Source organism: Halichoeres trimaculatus, unplaced genomic scaffold (assembly GCF_033239565.1).
Source record: "Halichoeres trimaculatus isolate MK-OKI-2021-1 unplaced genomic scaffold, fHalTri1.1 fHalTri1_scaffold_12, whole genome shotgun sequence".
Classification (NCBI taxonomy): domain Eukaryota; kingdom Metazoa; phylum Chordata; class Actinopteri; order Labriformes; family Labridae; genus Halichoeres; species Halichoeres trimaculatus.
This window is the reverse complement of record NW_027437190.1, coordinates 2,902,105-2,914,396: the sequence shown is the minus strand read 5'-3', so window position 1 is coordinate 2,914,396 and position 12,292 is coordinate 2,902,105. Positions and strand designations below refer to the sequence as shown.

At 40.5% G+C, this 12,292-nt stretch overlaps 1 protein-coding gene across 1 annotated transcript in view; it reads right to left on the bottom strand.

Moving 5' to 3' along the window:
- The window catches only part of cdk14 (cyclin dependent kinase 14), a 300,539-nt gene extending 295,789 nt beyond the window's left edge, over window positions 1-4,750 (bottom strand). Inside the window, exon 1 of the mRNA XM_074682607.1 lies at window positions 4,266-4,750. Within this exon, the coding sequence (XP_074538708.1) occupies window positions 4,266-4,359 (94 nt within the window). The 5' untranslated portion in view covers window positions 4,360-4,750. The remainder of the gene's footprint in view (window positions 1-4,265) is intronic.
- Between the last annotated feature and the right edge of the window lie 7,542 nt (window positions 4,751-12,292).

Sequence of the window (12,292 nt, the reverse complement as noted above, 5' to 3'; positions counted from 1 at the left end):
CTGTACATGTACACATTCAAATGTTTCCTCTGTTGTCTGATCGTTCAAAGTCATTACTGGTTGTTTTCTGGAAACTTCCACTTATTCAATCTCCTCTTAGATAACAGCTCTGGTATTCACATCATAAACATGAGATAACACGTTTGTTTTCCCGTAATAACACGTGAATTTCAGTTGTTTTCTTGAGATCTACACTTTTTTTTCCCTCACGATTTCAAAACGGCTAAGCTGCTTTTCCCATCGGAGCAGATTAATATATCTCAGTATCTTGAGATAACAAAGCTGACCTCTCTCAGGCGGTCTACGAAAACAAACAGTGATCAGCCAGACCGTGCTCCATTGGTCACAGACCAAGAGGTACGGCAGGTCAGATTATAATCTGATGTTAAAACCAGATCTGAAGAAAAAAGCTGAATTCAACTCAGTGTTAGGGTGACTGTGCTGTAGTGTGTGTGAGTGTGTGTGTGTGTGTGTGTGTGTGTGTGTGTGTGTGTGTGTGTGTGTGTGTGTGTGTGTGTGTGTGTGTGTGTGTGTGTGTGTGTGAAAAATAAGTTGTCTCCTTGACCCAGGTGGTCATCACAGACGCATTCAGCTTCAGAAAGAGGAACGGCTGGAGAGCAGAGAAATCAGGAAGCCACAGAGATTTCCGGACTGAGCGTGATGATTGGTGGGATCGTGTCAAGTCAAAAGTTTCTGTTTTTGTACTCACAAGCTTGTCTTCACAAACATTTGGTACATCTGACCCTTTTTTTCTGTTTTTCTGTTTGATTTTAAATGAGTGACTAATATCAAAGAGTTAAAATTTCACCTAAACACAACAAAATGTGTAGACAAACATTCACTGTGGGTTCTTCTCAAACGTTAGACGTCTTTAATCGACTACACCAGAGTGGACTCCAGTCTGCTCTGAGGCTCTACATGTGCTGCAGACACTGCTGAGTTCTGGACTGTAAACTGCTCTGAGAGCGCTCTGCTGGACAAACTAGACCACGACACCATGTCGAAACCACCCCACACATCACCTTCTGTGTTACATCATTTGTAAAAAATAATAATAATAATAATTATTATAGCTTAACAACATGATAGCAACATGCCACAGCTTCATGTTCAGGCTAAGGAGCAGGTCTGAGATGATGCACAGCATGTTGTCAATTCAGCAACAAAATAATGGAGAGGACATTTTTGACAGCAGTCTTTCTTTTCACCCCGCTCACTAAAACAGCCTTCATCCACCTCAGAAACATCCTCCTCCTCCACCCATTCCACCTTCCTGCTGCTGAAACCCTTCTTCATGCATTCATCACAACCTCTTTACATTACTGCAACAGCATCCTCTGTTCTACCCAGAACTCTGCTGCACGCCTCCTCACCTGCACCTGCTCCTGTGACCCCCTCCAACAACCTAACTGGCTCCCTGTCCCCTACCACATACAGTTTACAATCCTCCTCCTCCTCACCCACAGAGCCCTCAGTCACCGGGCCCCTTCCTACCTCACTGACCACCTCCACCATCACATTCCTTCCTGCAACCTCCAGTCCTCACACGCAAACCTCCTGTCTCCTCCTCACAGAACAAGCATCGAGCCAAGGGAGACAGAGCGTTCTCCACAGCCAACCTCATCCTCTGAACTCACTCCCCACTTATATTCAAACTGCTCTGACCCTTCAACCTTTAAAACTCAGTTAAAAACTCAAAGTATATTCATTTTAACAATTGTAAAGTGTCTTTGAGTTCTTGAAAAGTGCTACATAAATAAAATTATTTCTTCATTTTCCAAACCGCTTGTCCTGTTCAGGGTCGTGGGTGGCTGGAGCCTATCCCAGCTGTCATTGGGTGAGGGGCAGGATACACCATGGACTGGTAACCAGCCAATCACAGCGGTGACACATAGACAACCATTCGTGCTCACACTTACACCTGCGGACAATTTAGAGTGACCAATTAACTTGATGAGCATGTTTTTGGACTGTGGGAGGAAGCCAGAGAACCCAGAGAGAACCAACGCATGCACGGGGAGAACATGGAAACTCCACACAGAAAGGCCCACCGGCCAAACAGGGAATCTAACCAGTGACCTTTTGCTGTGAGGCTGCAGCGCTACCCGTTGCACCACCCCCATAAAAAGTGTTGTTATTATTATCACTATTATTATTATTATTATTATTATTATTATTATTATTATTATTATTATTGTTATTATTATTGTTGTTATTATTATTATTATTATTATTATTATTATTATTATTATTATTATTATTATTATTATCATTAAAAAGTGCTTCCACAGAGGAGTTGGTTCACAAGTGAAAATCGAAAATTTACGATCTCACTGGGGGATGTGTTGTGATTTTGGAATGACTTAATTAAAATTTGATAATAAAAATTAAGAAGTTTGTGTGATTTTTATCTCATCTTTGAAAAAAAAAATTTTTCACTGTTGTTTCAATAACCCTGAGTGAAATGTCATATAACTAACAGAAAGTGATATCTAAGATCATCATCATCTAATCATCCAATCATCTATCAAGAAAACATAAACATCATAAACATACGGTCAGCCTCCATTTGTAATTGGCGGGCTCGTTGTCTTTGTTCGTTGGTTTGATTGGTTGAATTGTAAAATCAAGAAATTGAGATAGGAATCATAGAAGATAGCCACTCTGAAAAAAAAAACAAAAACCCAAATATGGACAATTGCTACACTGCAAAAAAAAACTGAAATCTTATGAACTGTTTTTGTCTTATTCTAAGTCAAAAATGTCTTTTTAGACTTAAGGAGTGCCATTCAGCTGACAAGTGCAGAAAGAAATGACAAAAACGTGGTCTGAATTGCTTGTAACAAGTAAAAAATAAAATCTGCCGATGCAACAAAAAAACAAGTTTCTTGTATCAAGACATTATTTTAATTTTGAAAAGCACATTTTTCTTCACCCCCCTCCTATAGCTTTTCATGCAAAAATGCAAATTTAAGGTGAAAAAAGCAACCAAATCTGCTTTAAAACCACACACAGCGACATTAGTATTGCCAGTCATTTTTATATATTAAATTAATGATCGACAAACTTTTGTAGCTTAAGGCCCAGACGACGGACATGGGCATTGCCCCCCAAAGCCCACCAATGCCACCAGGTCTGCTTGAAGAGCATCTGAAAGCTTTTCTCATTTTACTCATTTTGCTTTTTTTTTCCTTATAAGTGACAAAAAACATTAAATATAACCTAAAACATAAAGAATGACATGAGAATGCATCTGTGCAGATGCAATAACTGATGGTGGATTCAGATCCAGTGAAGATCACAAGACTTCTGCAGAATCCGTGAGTTCTGGGAGGAACAGAACCACAAAATGTGCAACCTTTGCAAGGTAAGACTGGAATAAACATGCTGATCATATGCATGTTTAACTCAGCCACAACACAGATAACTAATGGATCTCTCTTATTATGTCTGCACAGGGAGTGATGGCCTGTATTAATATATTCAACATTAAGTGAGCAGTGACGATCTTATAGTCAAAGAAATATAAGGTGGTAAAATCAGAGGTTTCTCATATCTGTGTTAACTGATCAATAATTCTCCTCTCAGTGAGGACAGACCTCCAGGGGCTGAGGATATTTGACATTTATCATATCTTTAAATCCAAAATTTAAGTCAGAAGACTTTCTGGGACAATAAGTCAAAGACCCGTCACCCTGAGTTAAAGAATCCAGACCCAACAGGCGGATCAGACAGGGATCTGTGGTCATCATCACTCACACTCTGGTTTGTGAGGTTGTGCTTCTCTTTGTGAGAGGCGGTTACATTTACATTCTTCACATTTTTCCTCCTCAGAGGATGAAAACTGCATCCTGTGTGTGTGATAAATGCATCACAGTGCCATGTAATAATAAAGAGAGCAGAGATGAGTCTGAGGGGGTTTCTCCTGGAAAGCTGTGCGATCGAGGATTCAGAATTGAGCAATCATCCTCAGTCAGCTCATTTCCAGGAAAAAAAAAAAAAAACACAGAAGATCACTTTTCTGTCCTCGCAAACTTCAACAACACAATCTAAAAGTCTCTGAACTACATTTTGCTGGGAGAAAAACGCGGTCGGGTCAAGTTTTCTGTGGGTTTTTACTGTGACCAGACAGCAGCTCTGTAGGAAACAGCAGCCTGTGGGTTTCTGCTGCTGCTTGGAGACATTTTTCTGCTCACATTCTGCACAAAGAGCTGGAAAACGCTTTGAGGGGCAAGAAAAAATGGGAAACACGTCCCGTTACTCACCAATGCTCCTGAAACTCTCTGACAAAGTTCTCCTCAACTTTTTCATTTTGCCGATTTTCTCCACGGGCTGGGAGGCTGGCAGCAGGTCACACATTTCTTTTCTCCTCACCGACTTTGGCAGAGGAACTGGCAGCGGGACTGGCAGCGATCTGAAGCGGAGAAAGGAGGTCCGGTGTTCAAGCAGCCCTGCGGGGCTTCTTCAGCCCAGCTGCACAACGCTGGCAAACAGGAAACGGAGCCTCAGCGCCTCTCACTTCTCTCATCAACTCGTACAAACAAATGCCTTCTCTGAATTTCACAAAGCAGCAAACTACATTTCAAAAAAACAGGCAGTCAAAGTCCGCTCAGGAGCAGAAGCATCAACTGGAAGCCGTGCGTAATTTTCCGCGCCGCGCTGCTGCGTCTTCTCGGGTCTATCCTCAAATATGCGCTCTGGCTTTGACTTCTTTCTTTCTTCTCTCAGCGTCCCGGTCGCTCCCTGCTCCACCGCAATCGAGATGTCATTTTTGGGATTCTCTCTCTGGTTTCGACCCTCAGACCCCGCCCTGGACGCGGGGATTGGAGGAGTCCCGGGGTGCACCGTCTCCCTATTTGTACCCAAAGGTGTCCGTCACAGAGATAGCTCCGCCCTGTAATGTGTTGCAGGAGGAGGAGGAGGAATAAAACCATGGACCAGTTCGTAGTCAGCGCTCCTGCTTGAGGCTGCTGCCCTCTGCAAGACCCGGGTACAGTGTGCAGGTCGAGGTAGTCCCCCAGATATCAGCCTCATCAGCACAATCTCAGGTTTCACCTGCAGAATGATCTGCTCCCCCCTCTTTGACTGAGCACGAACAGGCAGCTCAAACCAGACTCACACAATCCAGTGGAGAAAATAGATCAATTTAGAAAATTTAGAGATTTGGTGAGTAACCTGTTCATCTTGCATTTAGCAGAAGTAACTTACTTTGTGAGATGTAAAAACCAGACTGGTTAAATGAGTGAGCACATGAAAAGTTCCTCCTCTCTGGGTCTGTAAAAATCCTTTAATAGAATCATCTGATAACATCCAGCAGTTTATTCCTCCCTCACTTCATCAGTTAAAGGAGCAGTGCATAGAAGCTGGGAGCATTTTTCTGAACAGAAAGTGTGGAAATGAGATCTAATGTTGATATATGTATCTTAGACCTCTATCGAAGACATTATGATGCCAGGGGAAAAAAAGGTTGGTGAGGTTTTTTTTTTTTTCTTTTTTTTTTTATAGATCAAATTAACATAATCAAAAGAATTTTGGGCAATAAACAAATGAAATTAAAAATAAAGGTGTTTCGGGGGTTAATTGCCTTGAGGGAAAACTGTACCATAATGGTCAATAATTTTAGAAAGAGAGTTATTTATTTATATTTCAACACAGTTTTTTTTTTGTTTGTTTGTTTTTTTTTTTTTTCAAAAACACACAGATAATACTTGATGGCCTCATAATCCCACAATGCATGCCATAAAAAGTGTAACTTAAAAAAACAACAACTTAAAAACAAAAAAAGAAAAACCCTCTTATAAGATTTCATGTCTGAACGTTTGACTGCAGGCAACACTATACCATGGTTTTAACTGAAACTAACATCAAATTTATGTTTAGGTTCAAACTGAAGAGGTACAGAGAACACTTTATTGGCTGGTATTATTTTCAAACAGGATGTAAACCCAAAGACAGTTTACCAAAACGTTGTCATTGTGAATCTGTAATGGTACAGTCTTTCCTAAGGGCCACATTTGTACTTTTACATGTTTCCATTAATTAATTAGTAAATAAAGTAAATTAAACTTTTAGAGGTTAAGCTTTACTTGTCTATTAATATGGACATATTTTATCTAGACTGAGAGAGGCCCTGTAAAAAAAAAGTTATTGGACAGTTTTGAGGAAAGACTTGGCCAAGTTGTTTCTTGCAAAAAAAAAGTCTGCAAAGGGATTCTGCCTTACCTCCGAAGGGTCACATGACAAATTCAAACACTGCTATTGGTTTCTTAGGTCTTTTCTCTTTTTAAAGTATCTTGTGAAAATTGGGATGTACTGTGTGAGTGTAAAAGGCCTTTTCTTTTATTGATTTAGAAAAATGCTTTTTATGTTCACATTACTGTGGGCCCTGTCCACAAAGGCAGAAAGGACAGAAAACGCAAAATGTTGTTTATATATATATATATATATATATATATATATATATATATATATATATATATATATATATATATATATATATATATATATATATATATATATATATATATATATATTCTGGAAATCAGTCTATTTCTTCCAGTGTTGCTCATGGGTTGGCTTTCTTCTTTAAGTCATGAGTCAGTTTTTCATGGAATATAATTCCTCCTCTGTTGCCAACCACTGTGCTGGACTTGGGGAATTCTTTTTTACCAGTTCCTTGTGATGGTCTTTTTACAAGCAAGAATCACAATTTTAAAAAGGTAGACACCTTCTTTACGAATCAGGTCTTTGGGGATCATGCCTAGATACACAATCCAGGGGTCTCTGGGGATCTTGTAACTTAGGATATATTCCAAAGACTGAAAAACACTGTCCCAGAATGTCAGAGTTTTACACACAACCAAAAAATATGTGATTGATTGACATTCATCTGCCCACACTGTCTCGAACTTTGCTGCTGAGTATCTCAATGTGTATTTTGAGTTTGGGGCGTGACAAAAACAGATTTTTGCACCCAAATTCCCTGAATTGCCTAGAACTTGTGTATTGACAGTATTTTCTGATAGAGAATCACAAACCTGCATCACATGAGTGTAAATCATCACATTTTGTTCCAATAAGATCTGGAAGAAATGAAGAGAAACCGGGACAGACAGCGACTAAAAGGAGAGTGAACATGGGTGTAGAGTTGATAACATTTCCATAGCAACTTTTATTGGTTGTTAACGTCATTGTTTATTGTTTGTTGTTTGTGGTATAGTCAAACAAATGTCAGTGTTTCTCTGTCTGAGAGTTTTCTTTTGTTTCTGATAGTCAGAGGTGGATTGGTGCTTCATTGTTGAAGCTCTGTCAAACAGGGCATGAGCTATCAGAGGGAGATGTGGCTGTCTTGAAGCTTTCTGCCTGTTGTTTCTCCAGCTATGAGACATGTCCCTCAGCATCAACGCCATCAACATGATGATCAGAATAAATGAGGACATCTTCAGGATCCCTTTTGATCTGCAAAAGCTGAGAGTTACTTAAGCCCCTTTTCCACCAAGCAGTCCGGTTTAGATCAGTACAGTTTGGTACAGGAAGACTTGGATGAACCTGGTCCTGTTTGTGTTTCCGCAACCAACCGTGCCCTTCTTGATGGGTGGCGTGTAAGCTGGATGCTGATAGCTGCATCAGATACATAATAGCATGACGCTATAGTAGCATGGCACAGTGTACTCCATTAATAAATCCAATGAAGAAGAAATACATGACACAGTGATTGGCAAGTGGCTCTTTGTTACAAGGAACAATCAAGCTTTGTTTCAGAGAAGGCTGTGTGCCGCCAGGAGAAATAAAGCAGCCGCTGTCGCACTGGAAGTGACCATTCTTTCCACCAATCAACAAAACTGCAGTGTTGTAGCTCCACCTTCCGGGTTTTTATCAGCTTAGTCTGACACCCCAACAGAAGGGTCCCCAAAAGTGGGACAGTCTCAGTTATTTGGGATCTGTCCTGGGGTTAGTCTGTGGAATCACCATAAAATATGTGCCATGCCAAGACAAACTGAACCTCTTGGTGCAAACAGGGCTTAAGTGATGTGATGTTTCAGTAACAGATGGGCTCATTCTATGATCTGAATGATGTTGCTTTAATTTTAATTTCTACCTTTAACTTTCTCTGCTATAGTTGGGATTAGCTCTGGGATTAAAGCTATCACAGCAATGAACAACTGGCATCAATAATCTAAATCCTGCAGCAGTGAGCTCCTGAGCTGTGTTCTTCTTCTGTCATGTGTCTTCATGTGCCGCCTGGCATCTCTGATCTGATGCTGTCTGTGCTGCAGTCACCACAGCAGCTGCATGAGTAATTCAGAGGCATGCTATGGAGCGTGTGTATACCTTAACACGTCTCAGAGAGGGATCTCTGTGGATCTGAGAGCAGCGAGGAGCCTGCTCTGGAACCATCTCTGGAATGCAGAGGGGTGATGTTTTCATCCTGCTTCCTAATTACTCTGACTGGAGCGTGCTCATAATTGAGACAAACGTTGGGTTTGATTAGTTTAAATTGGAGCTTCATTACAGGGTGCGTCTCTGTGAGGCATGCAAACATTTTACATATGGTTAAAAAATGGTTCCAATCTGCAGAACAGTAAGAGACTTCAGCCTGCTCAAAAGGGTCCTCACATCAGAGGACCTGGGCAGAGGGGTCAAAGGTTACCCAGGTCCCACACTGCAAAAACTGAAATCTAAGAGAGTATTTTTGTTTGATTTTTTACCAGTATCAGAAGCCACATACACACCAAGCCAAAAGAAGCTGTCTTTACATCAGAAAAAAGGTGAATTATTTTCTAACTCAACAGTTTATAAGATATTAAGATCACAAGTTCGCCCAATCAGAGGCACAGCTCACGTGATTGACGTCTGCCCTGTAGCTGTCAGTGTGGAGACTTATGGTGTGTTCCATTTGTACTAGGAAGTCAGAATTTCTGAGTTCTGAGTGGGAATGCCCACTGGAACACCCCCTGAGGTCGGAATTTCTGAATTCGAAGTCAAAGCACCCACATCACTCCTGAGTTCCCAATCGGAAATTTCACTTCAGGGGGAAAAAGTAATTAAGCTCCAGTTTTTGTTTTAAAATTCCTGACTAGGATTTGTTGCAATAAATTGTCTGTACATTGTGGTATTCAATGTTTTTATACAGAAATACTGCTGTTATGGCAAGTTTTTCCAACTTGGTAACTGTAATGCTTAACTCAGAAAAGTAGTCATTCCCACTCCTTACTTCCCAGTTCAGAGCACACATGGAACGCAGCATTAGGACACAGTCACAATGGCCATCCAGACCTTGCTGCGCTCAAACACAATTGTCCCCCACAGCACAGTTCCCCAGCTGGAGGGTACGGCCAGCGGTCACACTACTCTAATATGAACCTTTGATAGGCGTCACACACACACGCATGGCCCACCTACGTCATCACGTAGTGTCTGTTTGCATAAAGCACGATCTCATTAGCACACTGAGACACAGACAACACTGCTTTACAACACAACTTTAGAGACTTTTAGGCTGATATTAAGCCATTTTGGCCCAACACAGCCATATATATCATAGGTGAAGGTCGATGGCACTCCTTATCCAGTAAGTGTCATGTGGTTGTATACCTTTGCAATGGCACAAGTCAGGCTGATGCCTCGGTAGTTGTCAGGCTTTGAGAGGTCCCCTGGTTTAGGCACAGGGATGATGTTGGACAGAGACCATATTTCAGGCTGCTTGTTTTGCAGTAGCGCGAGGTTTGAAAAATCCAAGATGATATCATCAAAATCACAGCTCTTTATGACCTCTGGGGGAAGCTGTCTGGCCCAGCGCTTTTCCCAGCTCTCACTGTGGATTTCGCTCTGGCAAGTTCAGCAGCTGTGAAGGGTCCGTCATCAATGTCCAGGCTCTGGAGGACAGGTGGTATGTCCTCCTCGGCTGCATCGACTGCTGTTCCAAGCAGCCTTTGAAAGTGGTGGAACCAGGTTGCCACCCTCTCCTCAGGGCTGTGTCCCTCCACCTGTCCCTCTTTGGACCTCTTCCGCCCTGTCATGTCGTTGATGACCCTCCAGCCTTCCCCATACCGTTTCTCTCACTGCGCGGCCTGCACCCTTTGCACCTTCTCCATCAGTTCTTCCCCTTTGATGGCACCGAGGTCCCGAAAAGAAGCTGTTTGTTGTAATGTAATAAAAGTGATCACAGGCTGCCACCCTGATCAGCATAAATTAGAAGTACCTGTAATGTTCCCCCTCGGCTGACAGAGGTCTTTTAAGGAGGCTCTCTGCTCAGCTGTGTTTCTGCAGGAGGTCAAACACTATCAGTTGGTTTTGAGCTCAGGATGCAGTTTTTTTTTTCTTCCATCATCCTTTTTTGTGTGTGTGCTGGCCAAATTTATTGATAGATTTAATTTGTGTCTGCAGCATCTTTGAAAGCAAGAGTAGCATGTTCTCGGAAGAATGGAGTCACACCAGCAATTCATTTTAACATGTTAAATGAAATCATTATCTCACATTTGCATCAACTTGTGTTTCTCGACTGCGGGAGGAGAGCGCCCAGGGATGCACAGTGAGAACATGGAAACCCAGGAAAATCAAACCCAAAACAGTGAGGCTAATTTAACTCTTTGCAATTTTTTAAAATTTCAATTTGTAGAAATTTTTTTCTAAAAAAAAAAAAAAAAACATAAAAACAACATTAATTTAAAAAAAAAAAATGGACGATTTAGTAAATTTTTGATTTTTTTTTTAAGTTCAAAATTTGTTGAATATCTGCACTAATTTTTTTAAAATTCCATTCAAAAAATGCTTAATTTACAATGTATTAAAAATTTAGTAAATTTTTGAAATTTTGTATTTTTTGCACATTTTTTCAATTTTAGAATTTTTGAAAAAATGTTGCACCCCTTTTAACTTTCATAAATTTGCAAATTTATGAAATTTATGACATTACAGGTCTTTTTTTAGATAGTTTAAATATATTAAAGTAAAAAAAAAAAAAGATAAATCACATGTACAGTATTATTAACGTAAAAACTTCTTGTTTAAATAATTATTCACTATATTTTTACTTTGCTCAGAATTTTAAATACTGTTTTGTTTAATTATGAAGATAAAGTAGATTTCATGGCTCCAGAATGACTTTAGCCCAGGTGAGCTCAGGCGAAATGGCTCCTCTCAAAGTAATGGTTGCAGACCTCTGTTTTGGACGAACTAGTTTTGTTTGAATTTTTTTCTCACAGCTGAGCAGAATCTTTCTCAACGTGTGAACGTGTGTTTTCACACATGTATCTGGTGCTGTACATTTTCTCAAGACACGCTGCTGTGAAAACTGTTCCTCAGTTTGGGTTAAAAATACATGAACTAAGTTTATCCTGGGTCTGCTGGCTGAACTGTAAACAATGACAAGTGATGGTTAAAGAAAAGTCAGGCTGTTATTAAATACTGTGTATTAATAGTCATTATTAACGTCCAAACCCCACGTTCTGCGGGGGGGAAGGTGTTAGCATTCACATGAACAAAACACACCTGCTGCAACTGTGAACACATCTGACAAGGTAGGTCACACAGCTTTTCACAAACTCAGAGCACAGAGAGAAAAAGGAGCAGAGAGGTGAAATTAACACCAGGACAGGTGTGAAGACACAGCAGGCAGGTGTGACAAGAAAAGTGGAAAAGGAGGAGAATTAAGTGGAGCAAAGCTTGTCTTGAACTGTGACAGACTCTGGCCCAGAGGCAGGACTGTGTCACACTGTCGTCTGAAGACACTGAGACCACAAATACTCCTGAAAGAATCATAGATTGCGTGAGAATATCTAGGTTATTCCCTATTTGTCTTTACTGTTCTCCCCAAACTTGAGATTTGTTTATTGTGAGTCAGATATTAACTACATCAGACCGTGATCTCACACTGCAAAAACTGAAATCTAAGTAAGTGCTTATGTCTTATTTTTTGTAAAAACAGGGCAGGAAAATGTTTAGAAAAACTGTATGGTATTACTTAACCTTCATACCTATAAGTATAAACAGTCAAAACTGGTTTTTTAAAAAGGAACTTTTAAATGTGTGGTCTCAGTTTCATGGATTCCACCAACGAAGAGTAAATGTTTAGTAAAAGTTGAAAAGGTAGCAGGTGGCTATGATGCTTCAAATGAACACAACTCATTAAACACATCTGCAGGACCAACATGACAAACATGCTGTGTCATCCTGAAGATGGATTCTCAGCCATCAGTTTGTTTTGAGAGCTGATGAAGTGTTCAGACCACTGCTGGAGGACTGAACAGAAGTTTATCCTCTCATAAAGTTTCCAATTTCAAAAGCTACAAAA